At 38.6% G+C, this 25414-nt stretch overlaps 2 protein-coding genes across 2 annotated transcripts in view; one reads left to right on the top strand and one right to left on the bottom strand.

Moving 5' to 3' along the window:
• The window catches only part of snd1 (staphylococcal nuclease and tudor domain containing 1), a 197584-nt gene extending 183311 nt beyond the window's left edge, over positions 1-14273 (bottom strand). Inside the window, exons 1-9 of the mRNA XM_032504592.1 lie at positions 14003-14273; positions 11268-11417; positions 10351-10471; positions 9449-9530; positions 5180-5340; positions 3367-3458; positions 2408-2566; positions 2197-2303; positions 1338-1428 (exon numbers count right to left, since the gene is read on the bottom strand). Of these exons, the coding sequence (XP_032360483.1) occupies positions 1338-1428; positions 2197-2303; positions 2408-2566; positions 3367-3458; positions 5180-5340; positions 9449-9530; positions 10351-10471; positions 11268-11417; positions 14003-14077 (1038 nt within the window). The 5' untranslated portion in view covers positions 14078-14273. The remainder of the gene's footprint in view (positions 1-1337; positions 1429-2196; positions 2304-2407; positions 2567-3366; positions 3459-5179; positions 5341-9448; positions 9531-10350; positions 10472-11267; positions 11418-14002) is intronic.
• Positions 14274-16206: 1933 nt separating this feature from the next.
• On the top strand, positions 16207-22183 carry pax4 (paired box 4). Its single transcript, XM_032505825.1, has 9 exons — positions 16207-16219; positions 19233-19363; positions 19519-19734; positions 19821-19911; positions 20083-20217; positions 20321-20403; positions 20500-20563; positions 20666-20733; positions 22142-22183. Exons 1-9 carry the CDS (start codon positions 16207-16209, stop codon positions 22181-22183), a joined length of 843 nt encoding a protein of 280 aa, XP_032361716.1.
• Positions 22184-25414: the final 3231 nt, after the last annotated feature.

Genomic DNA, 25414 nt, shown 5'->3' with positions numbered 1-25414 from the left:
AGAGGTGGGAGGAGAGAGAGGCGAGACAGTCAAAAAGGAAGATGCGTCAGCGGGATTGACTTGTGGGGATTGGACCGGCTCTGCCCCTCCACTCTATCCATCACTTGGATAATATGAAGTGAAACATAGAGAGGACGGAAAGAGGAGAGGAGTGTATGATGATGAGATTGATGGATAGCGTCCCTGGGAGGAGAGTCGGTGCAATGCAGTATAAAGTGCCGACAAATGTCACAGGGACGAGTATGGAGGGGCAATGACAGGCCTGAGTAACCTTAGCCTGCCCAATATGTACTTAACTTTAAAATGCCTCAAGCAGTTGCAGGGTCAGCGGGACGTTTGCCATCACAACTGCCACTTAACTAAAGGTTTTTGGAGTTGCGTGATCCTAATGCCATTTTAGAGGCCTCTGAGACCATTATCTACAACTTTTTAAGTTATCTTAGATAATATTCATGTTTCAGAAAATAGTTGTAACCACATAAACGCTATAAAAAAAGGTTACAATCTGGAAAAGTCTTTTACAATGCATGGTGCAAAAGCTGCTGACAGCTTTCCACTCCCCCAAAAAAGACACAGCAGAAGCAGACATGGGGCAAGTTTCCTCTGTGTCTTTTGGGGGAGAGCAGGGGAAAGAGGACAGAGAAATATTCTACAGAGATCAAAAAGTCCCCAGAGGTTGAAGCGGGGGAATCAGCAGTGCAGTACCATAGCAGTAAAACTTTATTTTATTTATTTTTGTAAAGCTATGAGAGAGGGCATGCATAGTCCCAGGGGTCTTGATAATTCAGTCTCCCTATACCTCTCCACACAAACTTATGCTCTGGAGCTCACAACCAAATGTTACATCAATACCACTTACTGCTCCCTCTTTTATTGAGGGGGTTCTTAGTGAGATGTGAGAGCAGCTTACACTGATAATATAAATGGTGTTTCCTTTCTGTTGCTGTTAAGCATTTCTCCTAGTACCTTAAGTAAAGGTTTCTTTACTTATATTTTTTATGGGGGGGGGGTGCAAATGTGAAAATAAGAGGTGTCAGGAGGATCTAAGCCTCCAAATGGCTATGCTTCCACTACACTGCTGGGAGAAAATTGGAAACGCTGAAGTAGATGTCAAGTGGTGGTAGCAAGGGAAACAATCGGCCACTTTTAACTAAAGCCTAACTCCTGCTTTTGCTCTCTGTAGTTCAAAAATAAGTGAGGACTTTCAATGGAAGCAAGATGATCCAAAAAAAAAAAAACAGACATTATGTTAAGGGCCAAAGGAAAAAGTGCCAATTAGAGATGAGACCTTGACCCACGGGACACATCTTAAAAAGAAAGACACTTCAGGACCTTACCTTGGCTACAAATTGTCTGTCCTTCTGGTCCAAGTTGGCTGTGGGTGCCACGTAGTCCTTCCAGATGCGGACCTTGCGCTCTTTAGCAGATCTGGCCAAGAACAAAAATCACATCATCATCATCATCGGTGATCATTCTCAACATCAGCCAGAAATGCATAGGACATAAAGGACTTAATCAAGTGAATAACAACTATCCATTGGGCTGGAAAAAAGCTCATTACAGCGGAAAAAATCCAAAATGATTAGCCCATAGTCATGGCTGCGATAATTGTAGGGAATGAATATCACTGCAGCAGAACAGAGTGAGACCGTTTATCTCAAGTAGCAATTGTATATCTTTGCATACCATTTAATTTACACAATTATCTTCAATACCTCAAGAATCTGCATGTACTTTTTTTGCCTATTATATCTTGGATCAGAACAATAATTTCCAGCACCAAATATATTGTGAATTCCTACACTTTTCTCTGTCAGCTGAGCAAGGGCTGGATTTAATAATGTATGACATAACAGCTTGCCTGTCATCAAATAAAATGCTTAATGATGATTATGACAATTATCTTCAATACCTCAAGAATCTGCATGTACTTTTTTGCCTATTATAGCTTGGATCAGAACAGTAATTTCCAGCACCAAATATATTGTGAATTCCTACACCTTTCTCCGACAGCTGAGCAAGGGCTGGATTTAATAATGTATGACATAACAGCTTGCCTGTCATCAAATAAAAATGCTTAATGATGATTAGGAATTGTTTATCCAATCATTTTAATAAACATCTGACAAACAGAAAATCCCATCAAACAAAAAAAAAAAAAAAAGCTGTGTTTTCTATATGTCTACAGTTGATTACCGTTCAGCAGCTCGGAGTTTCTCGGCTCCCTGGGTGTAGACAGCCATGGACCAGTCTACACAGCGGGCAAAGCCTTCCTTCAGCAGGAGTTCTGTGATGTTACCATTCTGACACAACGGGAAACAGGGACCGTTAAAAGAACAATTATTGGGACAGGAAGCCTGACTTTTAATGGCACTTCCACCACCGAGTGCCAAGTCCTGTGTCTTACCGGGTGAAGGATGGTGCCCAGTATGATCTGGTTGGGACAGCTCTCCAGGATAATCTGAACGTCTCTCTGCAGAAGGCGGGATTCAGTAAAGAATTTGGCCTCTGCTGCAAATGGCTCTGGTGACTCTGCACCATCCGCTTCCCGCTTAAACGTGGGACACTGGAGGGAAGGAAAACACATTAAAAATAATAATTGTACTTCAATCATAAGTTTTTTGTTTGTTTTATTTTTTTTAAATGGGAAATATGTTAAAATGTGTCTGGTTTGATTTCATTACATCCCCATTGCAAGAGAAGCACAGATTTTGTCTACTATAAATCCCAGCAGTCAAACAGTGCCCCTGGGAGGGTTTTTGTGCACACTTTCTTTTGATATAATCTGTTTTTTTCTGTTTTACTACTGTTATTGACTTTCGATCGACGTCACCTTGCTGTACATGTCATCTGTACTCTCCTTTGCACATGGCAAAACACCAGACAGATATTAACACAACAGGCCGACGAGCAGACAAGCCTTTGAACAACAAAACAAAGACAACTTTGAAATGAATTTCATATCTTCCAAGTGGGAGATGAAAAAGATAAGTTATCTTGAGTGGTCCATTGGTAAATCGGGGCTTGGTGAAGGGATGGATGGGGAAGGTTAGATGAGCGGACATGGTAGAACCGGTAGAACAACACACAGACTTTGAAGAGAGGAAAAAATGAGCCGCAGCTCTTTAAATGTGTTTTCTAAAATAAATATTCATGATAAGACTGGACCGTTTACATTAAAATACTTTATTAGTTTTTGTGACTGTAAAGTGAAAGATGGGAGTTGAGGAAACTGTCAGACCACTGCCTTATTATCCACATGTGGTTCAACTTGTTTATACATTCATTTATTTATTTGCTCACTACTGTTAAAAAAGTAAACGGTTTAACATTGCACTGTAATTTTAGGAAGTAAGTGGAGGTTACCTTTACTCCAGACAGCATGACAGTGACCAGGTAATAGTCAGGGAGCAGCAAGGCACGAACAACGCTGCCATCACGCACATGCTCGATAATGGCTGCAGGAAGGAAGGAAGGAGAACAGAATGTAAGGGAGATTATTTTGAACTGTAATGACCATGCAGACATCAGGCTCTTGATTTAGACTTTCTCATTTGTGGGCTGGACAAAGCTTATACCTACCTTATAATTACTATATTTCATGCGGGAAAATGTAGGATGAGGACTGAATTAAGGTGAAACCGAATATCTGATATTTCAAGGAAAGCTACATCAAGGCTAGTTGGGCCAGACCCATGAAAATCTGAATTTATTTTATCTATCTTCACCCTGGGAAAATTGTCATAAATTGCATTCCCTTTTCAACAATGCTCTACATGACACTCAAATTTAAAACTATTACCTCTCATCTGTCAAAAACCGCAGTGTTTTACTGAGCAGTGGAATTGAGATGTCTTGCTAAAAAAGGACAACTCTCTGCTACTTCTCAAAGGGGAGAAAGCCATGGCCTCCTTGGCAGACTGTGTACACTCAAAGTGATACTCCAACTAAAAGCTTCATCAAACACTCTCCCTTAAAGGTTTAAAAGGTGGCTGGATAAAGGTTTGGTCCTTCCTCGCAGCATAAAAGGGCTGCATGACCGCTGTCAGTGTGCGAAGTTAGTTTAAAACAATTATCTAAAATAAAGCTAATACACTACTTCAGTGGTAAGCTACTCCTATAGATACTCTGAAATTCCAATGCAAGTAGTATATTTTGCCAAAACAATAAATGTTTGGAACATACTGAGCCTATGGATGGAAAGTGGAGAAGTGCATTTGAGAAAATCTGTTGAATGTTTTGATACTTGTCCCTATTGAAGACAGCATACACTCAAGCTCACCACAGCCATCTGGGAAGAAGGAATCTACATATTTCTAGTGCTTGTTTTTACAGTCACTTTTCAAACTTACAGGAGGATCAAAGTTGAAGAGAGATAGCCTTTTAGAGTATAGATATCACTTTAAAAAAGGGTTTTACGGTGCTTATTTGCAACATATCAAGCTTGAGGTAAGACCAATTTATTTGGAAAGCTTTTGAGGTATTACATTGGACTTTTCTCCAAATCAATCCATTGTTCTTAACCTCTAAAGTGCTTTAAGAAATTGGACAGGATGTCAGTCACTTGTGGCATTTCACACCTAAATGGCATTGTGATGATGGGTTTTCTCACTCTCCATATGCCTTCTTTCTTTACTTATATACGTGTCCGCATAAGTAGATGAGGGAGAAATTGTTATTCCGATTTTCAACCAAACCTCCTCAACACACAATTTAAAGCGCTTCGGCTGGAGTGCTTCCAATTTCCTAACAACCCTCGACTGTCTCTCACAAATGGTAAGAACAAGAAATAAAAAGAACGAAAAAGCCTTCCCCTGTTCATTTCCCCCATTCAATTAAAGGGTAGTGAAATGAGCTGAGCCACTGTTAACAGCAAGCGCCTGGAAATGAATTGAGAGGCACATTACAACTCGGAAGAGTCAGAGATGAGAGATTAAAGGAATAAGCCGTTGAAGGGCGATATGGTGTGTACCATTACATGCCCTCAAGTGGATATTTAGAACAAAATATCTTCAAACAAAACAGGTGGATTATTTTTTATTTATTTTTTTGTATTTATTTTTTCTTAATGGAAAAATAGAGGCTTTCTGTGCTTTTGTATTTCATGTGTCTTTGTTGCTGAGGCCAAGCTTTCTCTGTATCAGTGTGGATGTTTGCATGCCCCTCCCAATCTCATTACCGTTGACAGGTCTCTGGTGCAACGAGTCAATGAAGTTGCGGGGATTTTCTATGATGTACTTGATGTCACGGATGGTGTTCGTACCGCCACCCTCACTCCACAGACCCTTCTTGGAAGCCTTAGCCTGGTCCTCCAATTCACAGAGTCTGGCCTGGTCTGGACTGGTAAGCAAAAAGGAAAGTTTAGGACATACATAAAGGAACACCAACAAAATACATTTGAAACCGTTAAAGTGATAAAAATCAATAAGTTGATCTTTTAATATATAGTGAGTAGAAGTTAGCTCTGTTTTCAGGCCTTCTCTTTTAGAAGAACTTGGATGCAGCCACAGTGGGAAACCCATGAGCAGACTGGGACGTTTAAAAAGGAATTTTAGTGCGTAAAATATACATACAAAATGAAACCTCAACAGGAACTTTATTAAAATGATTTCAATTAATTAGCTAAGTAGCATGACATCGGGCTGCTACTGAAACTATATCAATATTGAAACTTTCACAGATGGCTTCTTACCAGCTGTGAAAAATGAAAACGATGCACCCACGCACGCACACAAAGAAAACGGCGAAGACCCGGACAAATCTGCATAGCGCCCCGGTTACTTCTATCATGACGGTCATGATTACTATTCATCAAATTACAACAACTGTTGTAGCTTTTCAGTGCAACAAAACTCCCATTGGTTGTAAGTTTCAACATCTACAAGTGCTCAATAAAAGTATAGGGCTGCATGTGTATGGGTTTGGTAAGGCTCCAGCTTTGTTGAATTTAGTGCTGGATAAAGTGCCGTTCCTGACAAACTGCATCGTTGTTGAAGTGGCAACCAGCTGACGACCAGATTATAACTGCTTTGAAAAAATGTATCCGAGCATTTTGTCAAGAGACAATAACAGTGTTTGACAGCTCCTTCAAAAGCAACCACGCAGCTGGCTACAAACGCCACAATTAATTCCATTCTAGCTCTCTAAATTGTGTGGCCTAATGCTTTTTAGGGCCCTTGTACAACTTTAATTATTCATTACATCAAATGGCCAACAGGCTTTTGTTTTTCCTAGAAGCAATGGCTGCCTGACAGATATGGGAGTAGCGATAGTGACTACAGCTTTTACAAAATGAACCGTACACAAACTGAATTTTTCCACATCTTGCTGCCTAAAAGACACTGTTCACTTTGAAGAAACAACTAAGTGGGTCTCAATTAAAAACGCCACACACAAACACACACCATGTGCTCTGTTCTCCAGCTGTGTGTTCCTAATTGGGCTTTTGGACTCTTGCCCAAAAGCCACCCAGTCCAGTTCCCCTCTACATTGATTTAGCTACTTAATTCAAATTGAATCGAAACCGTTTCTTGCTTACTGAGCAACAGTAGTGAAACTTTCTGTAAGAAGTCAATTGTGTTTAAGCTACTTTGAATTTAAGCGTTAAACAGGAACGGAAAGCTACAATAAAGATAGAGTGAGAGAAACTAACAATGCAATCAAGGAAAGCAGATATCGTACAGCCAAAGAAATAAATGGAAGGCAACTCACAAGTAGAGATTGGTTAAGATTTAAAAATAACTGCATGTGTGGAGGCAGATGATAGTGAACTTATCCATGGCTCCAAATAGACTGGTTTCTTTTTAGGTCATCAACTCCTTCCAACCAACACATCGCTTGACATCAGAAATATTGATGGGCAAGAAAGTGCAATACTGAGAGACGCTACTGGAGGAACAGGGGCCATGAAGAAAAAACAATATTATTTGAACACAATGTAGGCTATATATTTTTCTCAATATGGCATCCCTATTGCAACCAAAATTACTTTAAATAGATACAAAATGTTGAACTTTAGCAAGCAGTTTTACAACTCCCTGTTGCCTTTGTACAGTTTGAAGATGGTTCCCTAGTGTACTTGACTGAAGGGGTCATAGTGCGCAGCGAGGCCCAAGTGAGCAGTTCTATTTTTTTTTTCTTTTCTTTTTTTTTTTAAAGAAAAGCAGTCTGACTGAATGATGGAGATGAAAGACTGAGTAGAGTAGATTGATTAATGTGTCTGTGCCAATCACCGTATGGCTCAGCACCAAGGACAGCATTTCTTATGACTGATCAAGTTAAAGTGAAGCTCAAATGATGAAACCTCCCAAGAGCAACCCAAAAAAACTCATCTGTGTGATATAAATGAAGATAAATTTGCCTGACACCGACAGCAGCAATATGTAGCCCAAAGCTAAAGCACAAAGCTGAACATCACATAATTCATTAATGGTAAACTTTAAAAGTTTGAGACTAGACTAGAATATTTTCTGTTGCACAAATCAACAGATTTAAGATTGCAAGTAATAAAGTATGTATTTGTCAGGATTATGACTTTGTAGGGCAAAAACAAACCCCATACAGTCAGTGTAACTAACAACTGGAAGGATGCGTTGGAGAAAGTTCTGCTGGAAGGATTTAATTTTTTTTTTCTTCTTCATAACACCCAAGATAAAAAATAAAAAAAAACTCTAAAACCATGCTGAAGGCACTGTAATGATCTGGTGGAAAGACATACTCGTGTTTTATGAGTGCACTAAACCAAAGCCTTTCTGGGATAATTTAAATGGAATCATAAAAGCCATTATGGGATATGCCATTCCTACCAACAGTGCTGTGAGGTATTTATCAAACATTGAGGAGACTATACAGGGAAGAGAACAATACCGGACAGCAAAAAAAGCTTATTCTTCAGTGAAATAACATGACTTGATGATGTTGTGGAATTTTAATCAATGGGACAATGACAAGTATTCGTCCTACGGTCACATGTTGCTGGTTTCAAAGATAATTCTAGTAAATCTAAAAAAGTAATCTGTGCTGAGAAGTTACATGGAATCAATCCCAAGTGTTTAAAATACACAATTGATTCCTATTTTATTCATGTTCAAAAGTGGACAGAAATGAACATTCAATCCATCTAGTGAGTCAGTGAGTGAGAGAGTGAGTTCATTCTTGCTTTAATAAACCAATCAAGCCTGAACAACTGTGCTCCAGCCTGCTCTGGTGCACTGCTGAGCATTCGCCCCTTCCCATAAATCTGTGAATTGGGTGACTGTTTTCCCAAGCCGCAGTCAGCGTCTGAACACGTTTAACTGCAGTGTCCGAAAGCCATCATCGTTATAATCGTCCCCCATAATTCTGATCACATCATAGTTAGTGTGATCAACATAGCCAATCATGAAGGGTAATGATATTGGAGGCTAACACACTGAGGGAAAAACTAAGGCCTTAAGTCCTCACTGAGTAATGGGGTTCCCTTTTGGCCAAATGATCCCTGCTCACACTTAAAGCATCATTTACATTAGTGGTTGTTGTGGGCCATTGCGCAGAATGCTTGAAATGGGTCATTAGCAACAGAATTTCCCATCATCTTCGTTCATGTTGGAAGATGCACATGTAGCAGCATGAGTGAAATTGCTTGTAATGTGTGTAATGTGCAAATACTGCCACTGGGGGGATGTGCAGTACTTTGTCATATAGCGCTGGGTGTGAAAGTGTGTTCAGGAGATTACTGTGTAAGGGCAATGTGGCAGAAAAGAGTTTCAGAGGGTACATAATTGTAGCAGCAGGGTAATACTGCCACCATCTGGGACACCATGACTCCATCTCAATTCTCTACAGTCTATTAGTTGAGGACTTATGCATATGTCCCCACAGATTTACCAGTGTTGTGCTGCTACAGAAAAATTATCAAATCTTGTCAACAATTATTTCATCCTTACTCAGTGTAAAGTTGCAAACTAAAACCAGTTTTGATGACCAGAAGCACATAAACCACATTGATTAAGCAAAGGGTTTTAGAGGGAAAGATTTATGATTGGTCTCTTGTATAATGTTATAGATCAGCCAGGCCAATGTAGCGATTATGGCACCATAACAAACATAATACACACCACAGAATCTGATATGCAACAATTAGATATCCCAAAGATAAACTATGACATATGGTACAGTCACATACTGTGTGGGATATTGAATTCCAATCTTATCAATACACATAATTTCCTCTAAATGTATTATCCTTTTTCAACTAATCTTACCAAAAAGCTGAGAAGCAGACAGAATAAAAACCTAACATTCTTCTGCATGAGTTTCAGTTTCATGCTAACGTGTTGCTGAATGTTCTAATAGTGAGTGTTTTACACCTGACAAGACAATATTAAGCAGGTGGAACTGTACTGCACTATAAGTGTAATGCCATTCATGGTAACAAAAATTAAAAGGAGCAGAGATTCAAAAATCTTACTTGTTGCCCCTGATTCCTTCCCTGCGGACTGTGGCAAGGCCCTCGTTCACCAAGGAGTCAGCGATGTTCTCACCTGTTGTGTCTATAATGAGAAGACAGAGATAACAACTAAAAGAGTCAGGGTTACAGAATTTCTTCTTTTTTTATTATTATTATTATTATTATACAGAAGTTAGTTCTGGTCAGGTATTTTGATTGGACAAGAGGCCATCACGAGTGCTGGCATTTAGGAGAAGAGGGCCGTCTAGCTACATGTAGAAATGTGCTTTTGCAGGGGTGCTGATTTAATGGTTGATTACAAACTATTCTGTTGAATCGTACTTGCAGCTGATAAGCTAGCAGCAGGTACAACTTCACTGAAAAATACTCTACAGTACTGTACCACCATCAAACTATTTGAAAAACAGGTACTTAAGAAATTTTAAGTCTATTTTAGCACAAAATATACAGGCAATATTGTGATAGCACAGTCATAACTAGGGCTGAACGATATATTTTTTTTTTATCATCCACATTGCGATGTGCGCATGCGCGATAGTCACATCGCAGGACGTTGCGATGTTGACGCTCCTCCTTTTTTGCTGCTTGATTCTGTAGAAAAGTTAACTTTCAACGTTGTCCTTTTACATGATTATTACCGGATGACCCTTCCCCTTTAAGACAGGTAGCCATGTGGGCAACGTGTGATAAGTGTGCATAACTAACTGTTTTCACATCACAGGTATGTTAATTCAGTATGGCATCAGTGTTCTCATATGATTTTGATTTATTCTTAAAAAAAAAAAAAAAAAAAAAACTCACAAAAACATCAAGGTGAAAAGGAAAACGTATGGAATTTGTATCCTTCCCTATGTGGACATTGTTCAGACCAGTTTGTTATTTTAGATGTCCAGTCCACTTACCTCTCCCCAGGTAGACCATGCCGTACTCCCTGCCCAAAGCGGTCTTGATTTCCACAGTGAAGCACACTTCTTTGCCGATTAGCTTCTTCCGCAGGAACTCTCTAGCTTGAAAGGCCCATGGCTGCAATACAGACAGGAATATTAATGTACTCTTCCATAAAGCTGTCAAATCAAAGGTTTATCACAAACAAACAAGGTATATGTTGACTGATGAGTATCAACAGGACAAAAATAATCCTTCATAAAAAAAAAAGTGTGTTGTATTATTTTCTGATTAATTTACAGTTTGATCACAGTTGGTGGCCCCAACTGCAGTTTTTTTTTCTTTTGCCTCTTCACAGCCACCAGACTCATAACAGTCGGCAGTAATGAAGTGAAAATAGTACCCACTAAACACAATAGTTACACAAGCAGTATTACCAAAAACGGAGAAAAAAAGGTTAAAGCAAATTCTCTCTGTATTCCTCCCATTTTCTCATCAGATAAAAGAAAAAGGCCCATAGTGTATTTTAAAATAAGAACAGAGAGTGGTAACATCTGCCTTTGATTAATAAATTGATGGACTTTTCAAAGGCTTGAAAAGAAAATTGCAACAGTGGTATCTTAAAGCCTTGAGAGAATTGACATGTTTATCTCTAGACTTCCTTATCATTTATACAATCAAGGATGATCTGAATACAGATCCATACATTATTACAACGGATAGATGGGAATTACAATAGCAAAGCAATGTGACAAAAATTCCAAAGCTATTTATTCTACCCACAATTAAAACAAAGATGCCCATATCAGCATTAACCGCCAAATTGGAATATAGTAGTGTGTGCTGCAGGGCTACTTAGAAGGACCTTGTTCTGCCTTTGCCAAACCCACATAAATATAAACAAACCCAAACAGAATGGGATAGAGGTGCTCACCTCATCAGGGGTGTCCTTGGTGTCGGGTTGGCCCTGAGCGGCTCGACGGGCCATGGCCCCTGCTCGGATATTACTGAGATTGATCTGACGCTCCGGGGGTGGGCCACCCCGAGGCTGGCCCCGAACAATGATGGCACAACCTGACAAGACCTGGAGAGATGACAATAAAGACTGTCAATTGGAGAAGATAAAAGTCAACAGTAAAAAGTATTTGTCCCCATTGCAATTCACAGGCCACAAACACCAGGCACAAATACCAGACCCCAAGAAATAAGAGGTAGATTTCAGTTTCTATGTTATCTCAGTCAATACACGCTACATTCAGTAAACTGTTGAATATGCATTTGCATTACGGAAAGTGTTGATCTAATAAGCACAATGGAAGGGTCATTGAGGATTCATTTGAAACTGGTATAACAAACAAATAAAGTAGGTAGGCAATTAAGGCAACCATGCTGTGTAAATGCAAATCACTTGCCAATTTAATAAAATCACCGTAGTTATAAACTAGCAAAATCTTAAAAACATGTTACAGAGGCTTGGAAAACTATTATAGAGCTGGAAAGCAACTTCATCTTCACGTTGCCATGGAGACGGTCTGTCATTCAAACACATGCTGAGATCACACCATCTGATAACATAGCTAAATACAAAAAAAAAAAAGATAACCGTACTCTTGGGTATGACAACCATGGCATTTACACAAATCTGAGCAAACACGTTTTATCTGCCAACTCTCCAGTGTGTCTGCAGGGAGCATCACTGGGGGCTGTTGATCTAAGATGGGGGCTAGATAAAGTCTTCCATCAAAACACCACCATTCCGCACTATCTGACGCAGTCCAATCAAGTAGGCTATAGGCTAAGCAGAAGAGTAGTTGTATTTTTTATGTATTGACCAGGCATGGCAAAAAAGAGACACTACCCCCCCCCCCCATCTTTGTTTACAAAAGGGACAAGTTCCACTTGGAATGCACTACGAAGCTTTGCTTGACTTCCCGATCACATTTCTCAAGTAAGTAAGTAAGTAAGTAAAGTCAAAAGTATTTCTAAAGTGCTGTTCTTAGACATAAGCCACAAAGTGCTTTACAGGGAATAATAAAAAAAAATCATTGAAGATACTTGGGGCAGACAGGTTAACCAAATGCCTGTATGAACAGATGGGTCTTGATCTGCTTTTTAAAATAATCCACAGAGACAGTTAGGATGATGGCAGAGTGTTCTCAAGGCACAGAGTTGATTCTATTAGATAAGGGACATTAATGAAGGTTCTACTGTAAAACTAAACCATAGTGAGCTTTAAGAGTTCATTGGAAATTCATCTCTTACCAAAATCATTTTAATTGAAGTACTTAGATTGGTGCACTAGCAGAGGCTTCACAAAACCCTCAATTCCTTTGGTAATGAACCCACAAGAGTGTAACCTATTATTACACCTTCTCAAGGGGAGGACAACAGTGCTAACCTGTTTACAGCAGCTACGAATTGTAAAAAAACAACTCTTCTTCCAACACCTAGAGACAAGTGTGAGTGTTTTGTTTAATATGCTCTCCATGATAAAGTTGAATGAGTTGCATGCACATTTACTTACTAATACTAACATCTAAAACGTATACAACAATATAACTCCGCTTTTATGTGTTTGTTCCAGAAGACTGAGTGAAACTATTGGGTCTGGCTACCTTCCGGAGTTCAAACTATAGAACTGTGCAATACATACAGTCTCTTGAGAAAATATAAGGTTAGGAACTACAGTTGCTAAAGAACCCTAACTTAACCATCTAAATGAGTAAAGGTTATCTTGCCGTTAGAACAAAGTACCAGGCCGAATCTAAAGTCAAAGAAGGTAAAGTAACAGAAACAGAGACTACACACAGCCAAGATGAGAGATTACAGGGGAAAGAAAGCTATAGCTACGTGTCAGTTCCCTGTGGTTAGCTGCAACAAGCACACTAGGGAAACGCTCCGGGACTTGAATGGTCGGAAACATAGAAATAGAGTCCTGAATCCCATATTTTTTAACATTAATAATCAGTACTTTAACTGCAAAAATATGATACAATCGCATTTATAGTAAATGCTGAGAGGGACAATAATGAAGCGATATTAGAAGAAGCTTAGATTGTTAGCTAGCTTACGCGCTACTTGGCTAAGTACTAATTTTTATGTCGCTAATAAGATAAAGACATTCAATTTGTGTAAACGCTGTCAACTCCGTGTTCCGCAGGACCGCAGACAACGAACTTTGTACATTAAAGTCAACACTTGGAGAACATAAGAGTAAACGCAAGTTAGCTAGCTAGCTAGCAGATAGCTGGGAAACTAAACATCTGTTAACGTTACAGCTAAGTTACTAAATAACCTTTTGGGATTTTAGTACATGTAAAGCAACTTTGACAACTTATTATTTGTAGATATACGTCACATTTCCACTGAAATGGTTAGTTTAAGTTACTTATAGCTAACATGTGTTAACGTCGCTGGTTTCAGCTTATTAGCTGGCTAGCAAATTAAGTAGCAAACCAGCTAATGTTAGCTGACATGCTGCCGCAGCTAGGTTAACTGAATGTTAGTGACACATGCCAAAGACTGGCATTTAACACTCAGGTACGTTTAGCTATATACTAAAATAAGTTTAATTAAAGTTGTATGACAGTTAACGCTAGTTAGCCTTCATTAGCCCTTGGCTCACTAAGCTAAGTGAGCTCACATATGTATGTTAGGATTCCTTCCTACCATTTTCACAATTCCTCTTTGAAGAGAAGCAGCCGGAGAAGGGCCTGTCTGAGCTGGTGCTGAAACAGATGCCATGTCCACCGGTTTGAAATATAACGCCGTTAAGGGGTGACCAGGCAAGGGAGCTGGGACTCTGAAGTCAGTGACTGTTCTACTGAAAGCCAAGAGAAAAAGGCTGAACGCCGATCAACACACACGTTATACCGGAAACACACTTTGCCATGCATACACACACGTCAAATTCTTTCCGGGTCTGGGGAACAGAATGAATGGGAGCGAACGGAGCCGCTTCTCGCCCGCAGAGGCAAATTGAAATGAAGTCTTCCGGAGCAAGAGGTGCGACACGTCAGCATAGTGTGAACCCAGCTAATGCTGCGTTCAAGCCCTGTCGGACATTTTCTATTTTGATCTGAGTGTCACCCAAACGACCCTACAAAATGACAAATAGGCCTACGGTATAAATACTGTTGCTAAAAAGAAATAAAACTATGTTTAGGCGGTTGAGAGAACAGAAGATGTGCCATCAATTGAGGTTAAATACTGTGTACTTTGCATAATTAATTAGATTATCTTCTACAGAACAGGGCAGTTTATACACCCATAGACCCCTTTCACAACGGACATTTGTCTTTGCAAAGCAGGAAAAGCACATGTGATGGTAATAATACTGTCATCATCAATAGTGTAGAGCAAGATAACACCGGGGATAATCATGCATCAGATTATTTTATTTTTATTTTATTTTTTCTTGTCCTGATCTACTGCTTCTCTGTTGGCAGCTGGCAGATGTGATCGTCAGTAACTGTGTGTGGGAAGCAGGGCATTGCTGGAAAATAGCATTAATGCTCATGGGATCTACTTTAAATATTTGCAGGCTCTTGAGATGTTTTTTATGACTTTATTAATGCTCTGTCATTAATTCCCAAAAGGAGTAACTTGTAACAACTTCTATGAACTCTGTGTGACAGAGAGAGAGAGAGAGAGAAAGAGAAAGAGAAAGAGAGAATGCTCCTTGGCATATATTGTAGCTATCTAGTAGTCCAAAATCTCATTGGTGTCTAGTTGGGTTAAGATTTGGAAACTGTTGAGGCCACAGCATAAGATGCACCTTGTTTTCATACTCATACCCCCATTCACTGATCCCTTGTCCCCTGTAAGGATTGCTTTAATTGTCAGCTATTTGTCTGATGAACCGTTTTATAAGGCACAGAGTTTGAATTAGCTTGTCTGCATCACTGGACTCTAGTGCTGTGTAAAAAGGTGTCAGTTTAACTTAGAAGAAGCTCTTTTTAAACTATACTGTACGCTTCAGAGCCTATAAATCCATCATTGTATTTAAACATAAATCTAATTAAATTGTATTGATGAAGTAACCTCCCTTCCCCCACAGTACTTCCTCTGGTTATGCAAATGTGTACATGGTACAACTTTTAGTGGATTAGATCTACATATGTATGCAATGAGTTGTAAGTGGTGTGTCACACATCACATTATCAAACTAATGTATTTTATTATTACCATGACATATTTGTTCATCATATTAATCTTGGGCAATTTAAGCCAGAGCATTTTCCTTTTTTTTTATTAGTTATTATTTTTTATTATTCAGTTTTATTAGATAACTATAAAACAATACAAATTAAAAACTGAGCTGCGCACTTATTCCAGTTGTTTTCAGGAGAGAATCTGGCATCATGATATCACCTGAGGACAAAAGAAAGAAAGGAAAAAAAGTTATTTACATGATAAGTAATGAATATGCAAACAGATGTTACAACGACATTTGATTTTTAAAAAGTGATTGGCCATGGCACCCACATCTTCATCAAAATAAAAATATAAATGAATAATTATCATAAGGCACAAGTAAAATGAAAGATAATCATGAATCACGCACTCTGACACTGACCTGCAGTACATTGTATTCAAATAACCCACTGTGGACCTGTTCGGGTAAATCTGTAATTGTCTTTGCAACAGGCTGTAAGCTTATCTGCGTAATTGAAGAGCAATCCAATGTGCCAATGGGACTCTGTTATTAAGGAAAACGGTGAAAGACATCCATTAGACGCACATGTATGCTATTTTTGTCAAATCCCATACGGATAATGTTTGTTTGGGCAGCGTGCGCAAAGTTTTTTTATTTTTACATTTGTCTAAATCTTCCTCGCCAACAAAACGATAGCCTACTTGGGAAAGCAGAAATGTCGCTGGCCGGTTTGTCATTTGATGTAATTTACCTTGTTATTGTCATACATCTGCGTGTCTGAGTTGCAGTACATAGCAAATATAGGTGTGAGTGACGCAAATTTTCAGAAACGTATTAGGAGAAGATTTGGATCAGAGTCAAGAAGAATGATATAAGAAAATAGTTTAAGACAAAAACGTAATAAAATTGTTTTCTCTTCAAAAAATGATGTGATTAATTCAAGACGATGGTGACAGATTTGGTTGTGTGCAATATGAAGAATTGTAAACACAGGTAGAGCCTACTTTAACCTAGGCTCCACAGAATGTGTAATCAACACGTTATTTATCCGACTTTGAGTCCAAAACCTTTTTAAAATAAAACAAGAGGGAAATTCTACTAATAACCTTAAGTTCATATTATTGTGCTTGTTATAAAAAGTAGCCTAAAGCAATTAAGACTTTGTTTAAATTGAATGGTATGTTAAGATAGACGCCTTTTGTCTGTTAGCCTACAACTGAAATCGGCACATTTGGTCACGGATATGAATCTAAAGATATATTAATGATAAAGGACAAAAACAAGCATTCAGTGAATGGTAAAAACATTCACTCACGTAAATATCAAAAACATGAACGATACATACATCCCATTACAGGGTGGAAAAATTGGCTAGACAAGCAACCAGAGTAGCAGCTCCGTTGCGCACACAGCACCTCAGTGCGCTTTGGAGAGGTTTTGGTGCCCATTTTACGCGGATGAATTACCTACATTTCTTAACGCTTCAAGGCGCAGTAAAGCACCGATACAGGTGTTTAATGCACAAGACAAATACCTAGGATGTGTTAATGAAATGCATATTTATTTCGTGGCACGATTTAGTTACTGAAACTCCCGTTTCCTCGTTTGGCGAGCCCAGATTAGAATTTACGCACCACGAATGTGCGGTACTCTCGCAACAACATAATCTAATTACATTAATCAACCTCGTTTGGCACACACTATACGTGCAATAAAGTATTATAAATCAATTTCCGCATCAACTCCCCTGTAATAAATAAAAAGTCTTGCCTTATGTGTCTTTTGTCTCTGTTGGCAAGGAGATGATGGTGTCCAAAAATGGGTTTCCTCTATCTAACCTGGCTGATTGTACACAGAGAGTATTATTGTCCTCTAACTCATGGTTAATGTATAATTTGGGCCATATGGCATTTTAAATTCTGAGCCTTTATTTCGGTGGCACTTCGATCTGTGTGGACCCAGCTAATGATATTCAATTATCATTAGTCATTAAACAGGCCAAAATACGAGCCTTGTGTGGGTTTTCACATAGACTAATATTTGCTCGTCAAATATTTCCCTTTGAACAGTTTACAACGCATTTTTATCTGCTGGCTGCACAAGGAACATCTGTGAGGGTTATTTTAGCCTCCGTCTTCTGGATAAACGAGGTCCCCCAATTGGCCCTTTCCTTGCGCCCATGTAGAGTCTATTTGTTCACGTTTTGAAAGAAAATGTAATAAAGAGAGACTGGGTGATGGATTTATGATTGATCAAAAGCACTTTACCATATGGCAGTCGTCGCAGAGTTCCAAATGTTTGTTTTATGAAAGGAGACCAGAGATCCGTTTAATATGAGCCACTTCACCTGGGAAAGGATGCTACAGTCACGTGATCACAAGTCTCTCCCCCCCCCCCACAAAGGATGGGAAACACAAAAGTGTTGATCATTTGGCCACTTAATCTTTCAAAGCGAATAAATGTGTGTCTTCACTTTAGTAGGATAACATGCACCGAAGCAGAAAGTTCAAGGGACTGAATTGTGTAGCACTGAAACATTGGTTTGTCTGATTGAAACTAGGCAGCCAATGCTCAAAAGGAAACCAGTCCGAATTCCCAAACTTGAGTACTATTATGTTGATATTATGTTCTGCTGTACACAGACATTTTGAATCAAACGCACAATTTAAAAGGATCTCGAAGTGGAAATATGTGTTTTTGGCACTGATGAAATGTGGCAAAGTCAAGAACTTTAGTAAACTATTCAGCTCACTTTTCTGGTCCAGGAAAGCTATCTGTGTAGCTTATTACATGCCACCAAAACATGACTGTGCAAAGATCCCGATATGATTTCTTGGAAGATATCTTATTTGACTTAGTTAATCACATGCCACTCAGAGAGTACAGTTTTTCGTGACTCGGGTTTTTATTATTTCTATCTCATTCTATTAGCTACTAAATGTCTGATATGCATGATAACAACATCAAGTTCAAATTTAGATTGACTTAAATTAAATTACAATTAGTGTAGCTTGGTTGAGGGCTCTTTGGAAGAATATTTCTGAATCATGGATTTCTATGGCACAATCGATCTACCTTCCTCTGCATATTGCTTAAATCAAATCTAGACTTGTTAGTTTTTATCCCTGAAACAAATGCAATTACAAGTGAAATGAAAACCAGAATATTGCTACATGTCTTATGTAAAGACCTACCAACCTGAAGCCAATTTTAAGTCTTTAAGTAAACGTCCACATTCACTTCCAGGCAATATTGACATTTCATGTAACAGGCCACCACGTCACGTTGAGCTCGACGGGCCTATAAATGTCTGCTGAAGGGCGTGATTCCCCTCACTGCCATTCACCACAAATAAGCGGAGTTGCCTGGACAATTTCATTTTTCCACAGGCGACGTGGTGTCGTTGGACTTTTGTTTTTAAATATCATTACGTGTTTTTTTCCTGGGAACATTTCGCATTTGGTTTTTGTGATCATCACCAAGGCTAGCTGAGATGTGCGGAACAAACGAGCTGCCAAATAAAGGTTACTTTTCTATTGTTATTATGATGCACTTTTAGGCTTTAATTAGATTCTATGACACCTAATTAAGCCACCTGTTTAGACTGTTCAGTGCAATAAGCACAGGGGATGTGAATTATGTTAAATGTAAATTTAAGTTTGCTGTTTTTTTTAGTTGATAGGCTATTTAAACCACTTACATATTAAAGATATATTTAAATGAGGGCTGTGTTATGATAAGGTTGTGGAAGTGTCAACCAGTTAGGAGGGATGTTTCTCAACGGCAGACCTCTCCCGGAATCCAAGAGGAGGAAAATGATTGAACTGGCCTCGGAGGGAGTCCGTCCGAGCCAGATCTCCCGGATACTTCGGGTACGCAAAACTATTTTGTAATGCACAACCACATCCAGGCTTTAAATCAAGGGGAAAGGTTGGTTAAATGCCATGTTAATAGTCTCACTGACGGGACAGTTTTGGTCAATAAAAACATCATAATTTAAGAAAGTGAAAACAACTGCGTATTTCAGGTGTCCAACGGGTGCGTCAGTAAGATCCTGAGCCGCTACCGCCGCACTGGACTCCTGGAGCCCAAGACCATTGGAGGAAGCCGACCTCGGCTTCTCACCCCAGGTGTCATCACCACAATCATCCAGTGCAAAAGGGAAAATCCAACCATTTTTGCTTGGGAAATTCGAAAACAGCTTGCAACAGCACGAATATGCAAAGCTTCCAAAATTCCCAGCGTAAGTGAGATTGAAATGTTGTTTTACTGAAAGTGAGAATATTCCAGGATTTGACATGATGCTCTTTGCACACTGTGTTCTGCAAGGTGTCGTCTATAAATCGGATTGTTAGAAAGATCCATTTGGACCACGGACCGATGTGCATGGAGATCAATGCGCAGATCAGGCCTGAGCAGGGTAGGTCACATTTGAAGATCATTGGACTACTGAAAAATAGGTGACCACCAGCTGAAAAAACTGCACAATTCCCCAAAAGACCTAATCTAATTTTATATAATTAAGACTGTTGATTTCCTACTTAAATGTTTGTGTGTGTGTGTGTGTGTGTGTGTGTGTGCGTACATTCAGATTCCCTGATCCAAGAAGAAGTGATTGAGAGAAAAATTTCTCAGACAGTGTGCAGCACTGACCAGAAGCCTAAAGCTGTCCAGCAGCGCAACCGCACCACCTTCACCCCGGAGCAGAGCACAGCACTCGAGCAAGGTGACTTAAAAGTCCACGCATGTCTCAGACCAACACAAACCTGCCTCTTTGCACTCAGAGAAGCCCAGTTCAGTTAAATATGTGTTTCTATCTCCCGGATCAGAGTTCTCTCACAGCCAGTATGCAGATATGTACACGAGAGAGAAACTGTCCGCTGAGATACAACTTCCCGAGGACACCATCAAGGTAGAGCTATAATTTGTAATCATTAAAGTGCTCATACAGAATCACCTATTTTATATTTCTGCTGATTGTCTCTAGATGATTGTTTGTCTCTCATAGGTCTGGTTTTCAAACAGACGGGCTAAATGGAGGAGAGAAGCCAAACAGAGGAGCAGTACACAGAGTAAGTGTGTGTGTGTGTGTGTGTGTGTTTATGGCAAGGCTTAGAAACAATACGCATAATCCTAGATTATTTGACAAAATGTATTCTCCATAACACCTGCAGACCTCCAAAAGCAAAGAGATTTCCTTCCTGTGAGTCCAACAATACCACATGGCTTCCCATCTCAACAGGTGTGTATATGTGTCATATGTGAATCATATTTCCATCCAATCAGTTGACTAATCAGGATGTAACAGCATTTGAGTAATACTCTCACTACTACTACTACAACTACTACTAACAACAACAACAACAACAACAACAACAACAACAACAACAACAACAACAATGACAATAATAACAATACTAATATATAGAACTTTTCAAGAATTAAGCACAAAGTGCTTTCTATATTAAAAGATTTACAGGATATGATTTCGGAATCAGAACCCATGTGAGCCCCCCGACCCCCCATAACATGAAAAAATATAGGACAAGCAGCACTTCATGAAACAATGAAAGTGCAAGAAAGAATGTCAATAACAGTAACACGTATGGGCATGCATCTAAAAACACTGAAATAATAATGCAAATCAAGCATAATTTAAATACGTAATGACAGTAAAATTCCAATACGGTAAATGTTAAACTTCAATATTCCGCACAGTGATAGCTGTGATGAAATTCTGAGTGAACATTAGGCTCTAAATCCCAGACAGTGAACAAATCAACATCTTGCAACAGCTGGTGTGCTTTTGGACACTGTCAATCAAATTTGATCAAACTACACCCAAACAGTCCTGATGAGGCCAATCAGAGTTTTTTACTTATAAATTATTGCTAAATAATACTTAAAGATGCTTTATTTTAACTTTAATAAAGTCCTACTTAGTCATTAATGTAGGCCTAATGTTACAAAGCAATTCTTAAAATGTAAAGCCAAGTGTTTAGGAGCTTTAACATGTAATAATTGATTAATATGATGGCTTTTGGTCTACTGTATAGTCACATTTAGCCTACGTGTTGATTTAAAGGCAACAGGAGTGTCAAGAGTCTACTGTGAAAATCCAGAGGGCCCCCCTACCTACAACACTGTTGCTAGGACGTTGCAAAATGGCTACCTTTTCCCAGCAGAAAGAGGTGAGATCATGCAAACAATTGTTATTTCATCAAATCTGTGTTGTCTAGACTCTAAAATGATTGCATTGCTGTTGATTTTAAAGATTTCACCAATCTCTGATACACAGATTTGACAAATTCTGGACATCTGACATCCGTCTCGGTCCTACCCTCATTCATCCATCAGTCTAATAACATGATGGCCCATACCACGGCAGACAAGACTCCACTGGATCTCCACAGAGATAATAGATTCACTTTCCCATTGGTTCACCATCACACAGATGCAAGGACATCCCTCCCTTTGGCAACTGAGACAGTAAGAGCAGACCACCCTGTGGCACAGTGCTGGAACCAGCAGGGGATTACTTTTACATGGAGCCCGTTTCAAACAGATGAGAGGTTTCTATTCGTACAGCAACCCTGGGATGGGAACCCACATGGAAACCTAAACTAAATGTGTGACTGCTGTTTGTGTAGTTGGGTGCAGCTGCAATTTCTAGACTGAGGGACACATTCTAACCAGCAGAGGGCGACAGACGACTGGAGTTACAATCTTGTCTCTTACATTCATTTTTTCTGTTCAAATGCACTAAATCTTATTCTAAATTGAAAGTTGTAAACCTTTATTCTTCAGACAATCCTAATGGATCATAAATCAATCCACTAAATTTGTAAAGACTTAATGAAAAAGAGGGTTATTTTCTTTTCTTTTTCAGAAGTGATGATTATTTTTATTTATGTGAGTTTCCAGAAAATAAGGTACCATATGCCAAGTTGTGATCATGCAATGAACACAGGTTCTGCTTGAAAAGGTTGTAGATTTTAGAGGGATTTAATGCTAACAGAGAAAGTCATAACAGAAATCATATTTGGATACATGAGCATGAGCAACTTTAACTGGATGCTCGACAGCATTGTGACATAAATCATAGCTCCATGGATCATTTAAGGTTACCGCTGGATAATATGGATGGGATCTCTTTTATAGTATTGCTGTTTGTTTGGGCCCGACCCCTAGGAGCCAGTAGATTAAACTACCTAGCTTCACATTGACCAGCTACAACAGTGAAATGCTGCTTGAGTAATAATGTTATGTATAACACAGGGCCCATTTTTCTGCAGAATGAGTACTTTTACGTAATACTTTTAAAGTACATTTTTGTTGCTTTCACTAAGGTAGAATTTCAAATACAGGACCTTTACTTGAGATTGAGTACTTAAAAAAACGTGTAATTCTTCTCTTTATAAAGTAAATGATCTGAGTACTTCTGCATTACTGGTCATAAAAAATAATCTTACTTTTGGAGCATTATGTTTATCTAATTTCACATTAAGCAACCAAACATTTCAGAGCTGCTGAAAATCTTATCCAAACGTATCTCCATGAAGTATGGGATGTCCACGTTAGTCATCCAAACATTTCTCAAGATATGTTATTACTCATCTCCTTCAGTGGCTGTATTAAAGACCCCTGTTGTTTCAGCCACTTAATAACATTTATCATGCACTAGAATTTGCTGAACTGAGTGTCATAAAGAGTAAACTATCAAAAACAGAATAAACAGATAAGTGTGTGCTGCTGGCATATTCTTTTAAACATATTACACAAGGGAAAATGAGAAGAGAAAGAAACAGGAGTACAGAATATAGCTAAATACAATATCAAGTTCTTTATTAAAATAGGAATAATACAAAGGCTAGACAATTTAGAAACAACTCACTAACACAAAATAGCAGCTGTTATATTTAAAGTTTATAGTGTAGACACCTATTAACAGAATGATCATGTAGTAAAAATACTTAAGTATAATATTTACAAAAATTACAAAGTGTAATGTACAGAATGCACTGGTCTATTTACATGAAGGTAAATTAAATAACAGTTACAACACCATGAGAGCATAGCTGACAATTTACAACACAATTAGTTGATCCTCCACATTAACCAAGAATACGTAATATTTGATTTCACTTATCTTATATGTCAGTTGCCTTTTAAGAAGCTTTCTTTGTTTAAATTGCTACTTCATAGACTTTCACCTTGGTTTTAACATGTGCAAGGCTTTAAGAGGATTGAATTTGCCCTCAAACTATGATTAAGGCCACAGTTATAATTTAAATGTATACAGTCATGGTCTTTGAAAACAACCGCAATGGCAATTACTCAACGGCTGATGGGAAAGCCCCCTAATATTAATGTGTGTTCCTTTTTTGCCACGTACTGCTATGTGATATTCAGAACAGATATGTCAGAGCTGAGAATTGAATACATTGTTAAACGTTTCTGTAGGAGCCACACAAATATGAGTAAAATATTATTTAGTTTAATGCTCAATGCCTGGGGAATCATAGGGCCATTTTGGCATCATTTAAGGCATTTAGGGCTACAGGCATCATCATGTGGCTAATTGCAAGATTTACCTAATTCAGAAATGGTTGTGGACAGAGACATTTGTTAGAAAAACTAACTTTTTCTAGTCCAACTGATTGAGTAAATACCCTCATCAGCACAAGTTGATCTGACTTCTATCAAACACCACACAAATAAAATCATAAGCAAGCATTTAGATAGCCCTGTAGCCAGTGATAATGTACTCCTCCTCTATCTCCTGTATTGGTTTACTTATTTGGCTTTATTTATATTATCTTAAATGCAAGAAACTTGGTGTAAGATGTTTCCGGTTTTTGTTTTATTTTTGTAAATAAAATGTTCTTGTACTTTAATCTATAGTTTTTAAGTATTGCACAATTTGACAAGTTTTTGTGTTTGTGCATGCATTTGTGTTTGTGTATATACAGTTAAAGTCTGGGCAGAACAATACTTATTTAGCCCACGAGAAGCACTCTTAAATTTAAAGGTTAAACCGAATGAAGCATACTGTAACCTAGCATGTTATTTCATGTTTGTGTGGCTACTACCCGTGAGTCAACCATGCATGCAGTCTTATTATTATTTCAAATTACTCTCAGAACAAAAACACAAATTCTAAATACCACACCAAAATCTGGATTATTTTCAAACCATGTCTTCTGCTAATTTAAAAAAATAAATATACTAACTATTACTTACAAGCTACCAGTCTCTTTAAATATCGAAAATAATCAGAGGCCCGATGAAGCCATTACATTACGTTATTACTCAGTGAACCAAAAGTGTTCCAGATCTATAAGACCTATAATATCTTACAGCACAGCAGAACCATACTCAATAAATCTGCACTTACAGTATGTACATAAGGAGTCTCTTTCCATGAAACAAAAAAGTATAAAATATCCTGCTGACCACACACAGCCCACCAGGGGCCAAAGTTCCCTCCAAACTGGAGACCAAATAGCCATGTTATATTTGGCATGACTCTTCTCTCTCTCATGCTACAAATATTAGCATAAGATTTTGGAGCAGTTTGCTCAGTCCTACTTAGACTCTCTCACGGGGAATCCAACAGTTACAGCTAACTGGGGAAAAGGTAGTCCAGCTACTGCACACAATTAGCACGGCATGGTTTGCCAAGGCTGCTGCAGTTTGCATTTCAAGCAGCAATAGTGTATTTTATATACCTAACTACTGTTATATCTGAAGCCAAATATTGACCTTTGCTGGATTAGAGAATTGACTTGATCATAATTTTTTCATTGGGACCTTAAGTGTCTATACTGCCTAATACATACTTTTTTATCCTTATATCTTCCTCCCTTATTGGCATTACCACAGTTCTTTGTTGGATTATGTCAGAAGGTGAATTAATACAT

Source organism: Etheostoma spectabile, chromosome 23 (assembly GCF_008692095.1).
Source record: "Etheostoma spectabile isolate EspeVRDwgs_2016 chromosome 23, UIUC_Espe_1.0, whole genome shotgun sequence".
NCBI lineage: Eukaryota > Metazoa > Chordata > Actinopteri > Perciformes > Percidae > Etheostoma > Etheostoma spectabile.
Note: the sequence above shows the minus strand (reverse complement) of the source record. Positions and strands in the feature narration are given on the sequence as shown.

What these genes read in the sequence shown, in the direction of transcription:
- pax4 (XM_032505825.1), top strand. An exon ending in GCAGATCAGGCCTGAGCAGG is followed by an intron (nt 19,912 to 20,082) that starts GTAGGTCACATT and finishes GCGTACATTCAG; the next exon opens with ATTCCCTGATCCAAGAAGAA. An exon ending in GAGCACAGCACTCGAGCAAG is followed by an intron (nt 20,218 to 20,320) that starts GTGACTTAAAAG and finishes CTCCCGGATCAG; the next exon opens with AGTTCTCTCACAGCCAGTAT.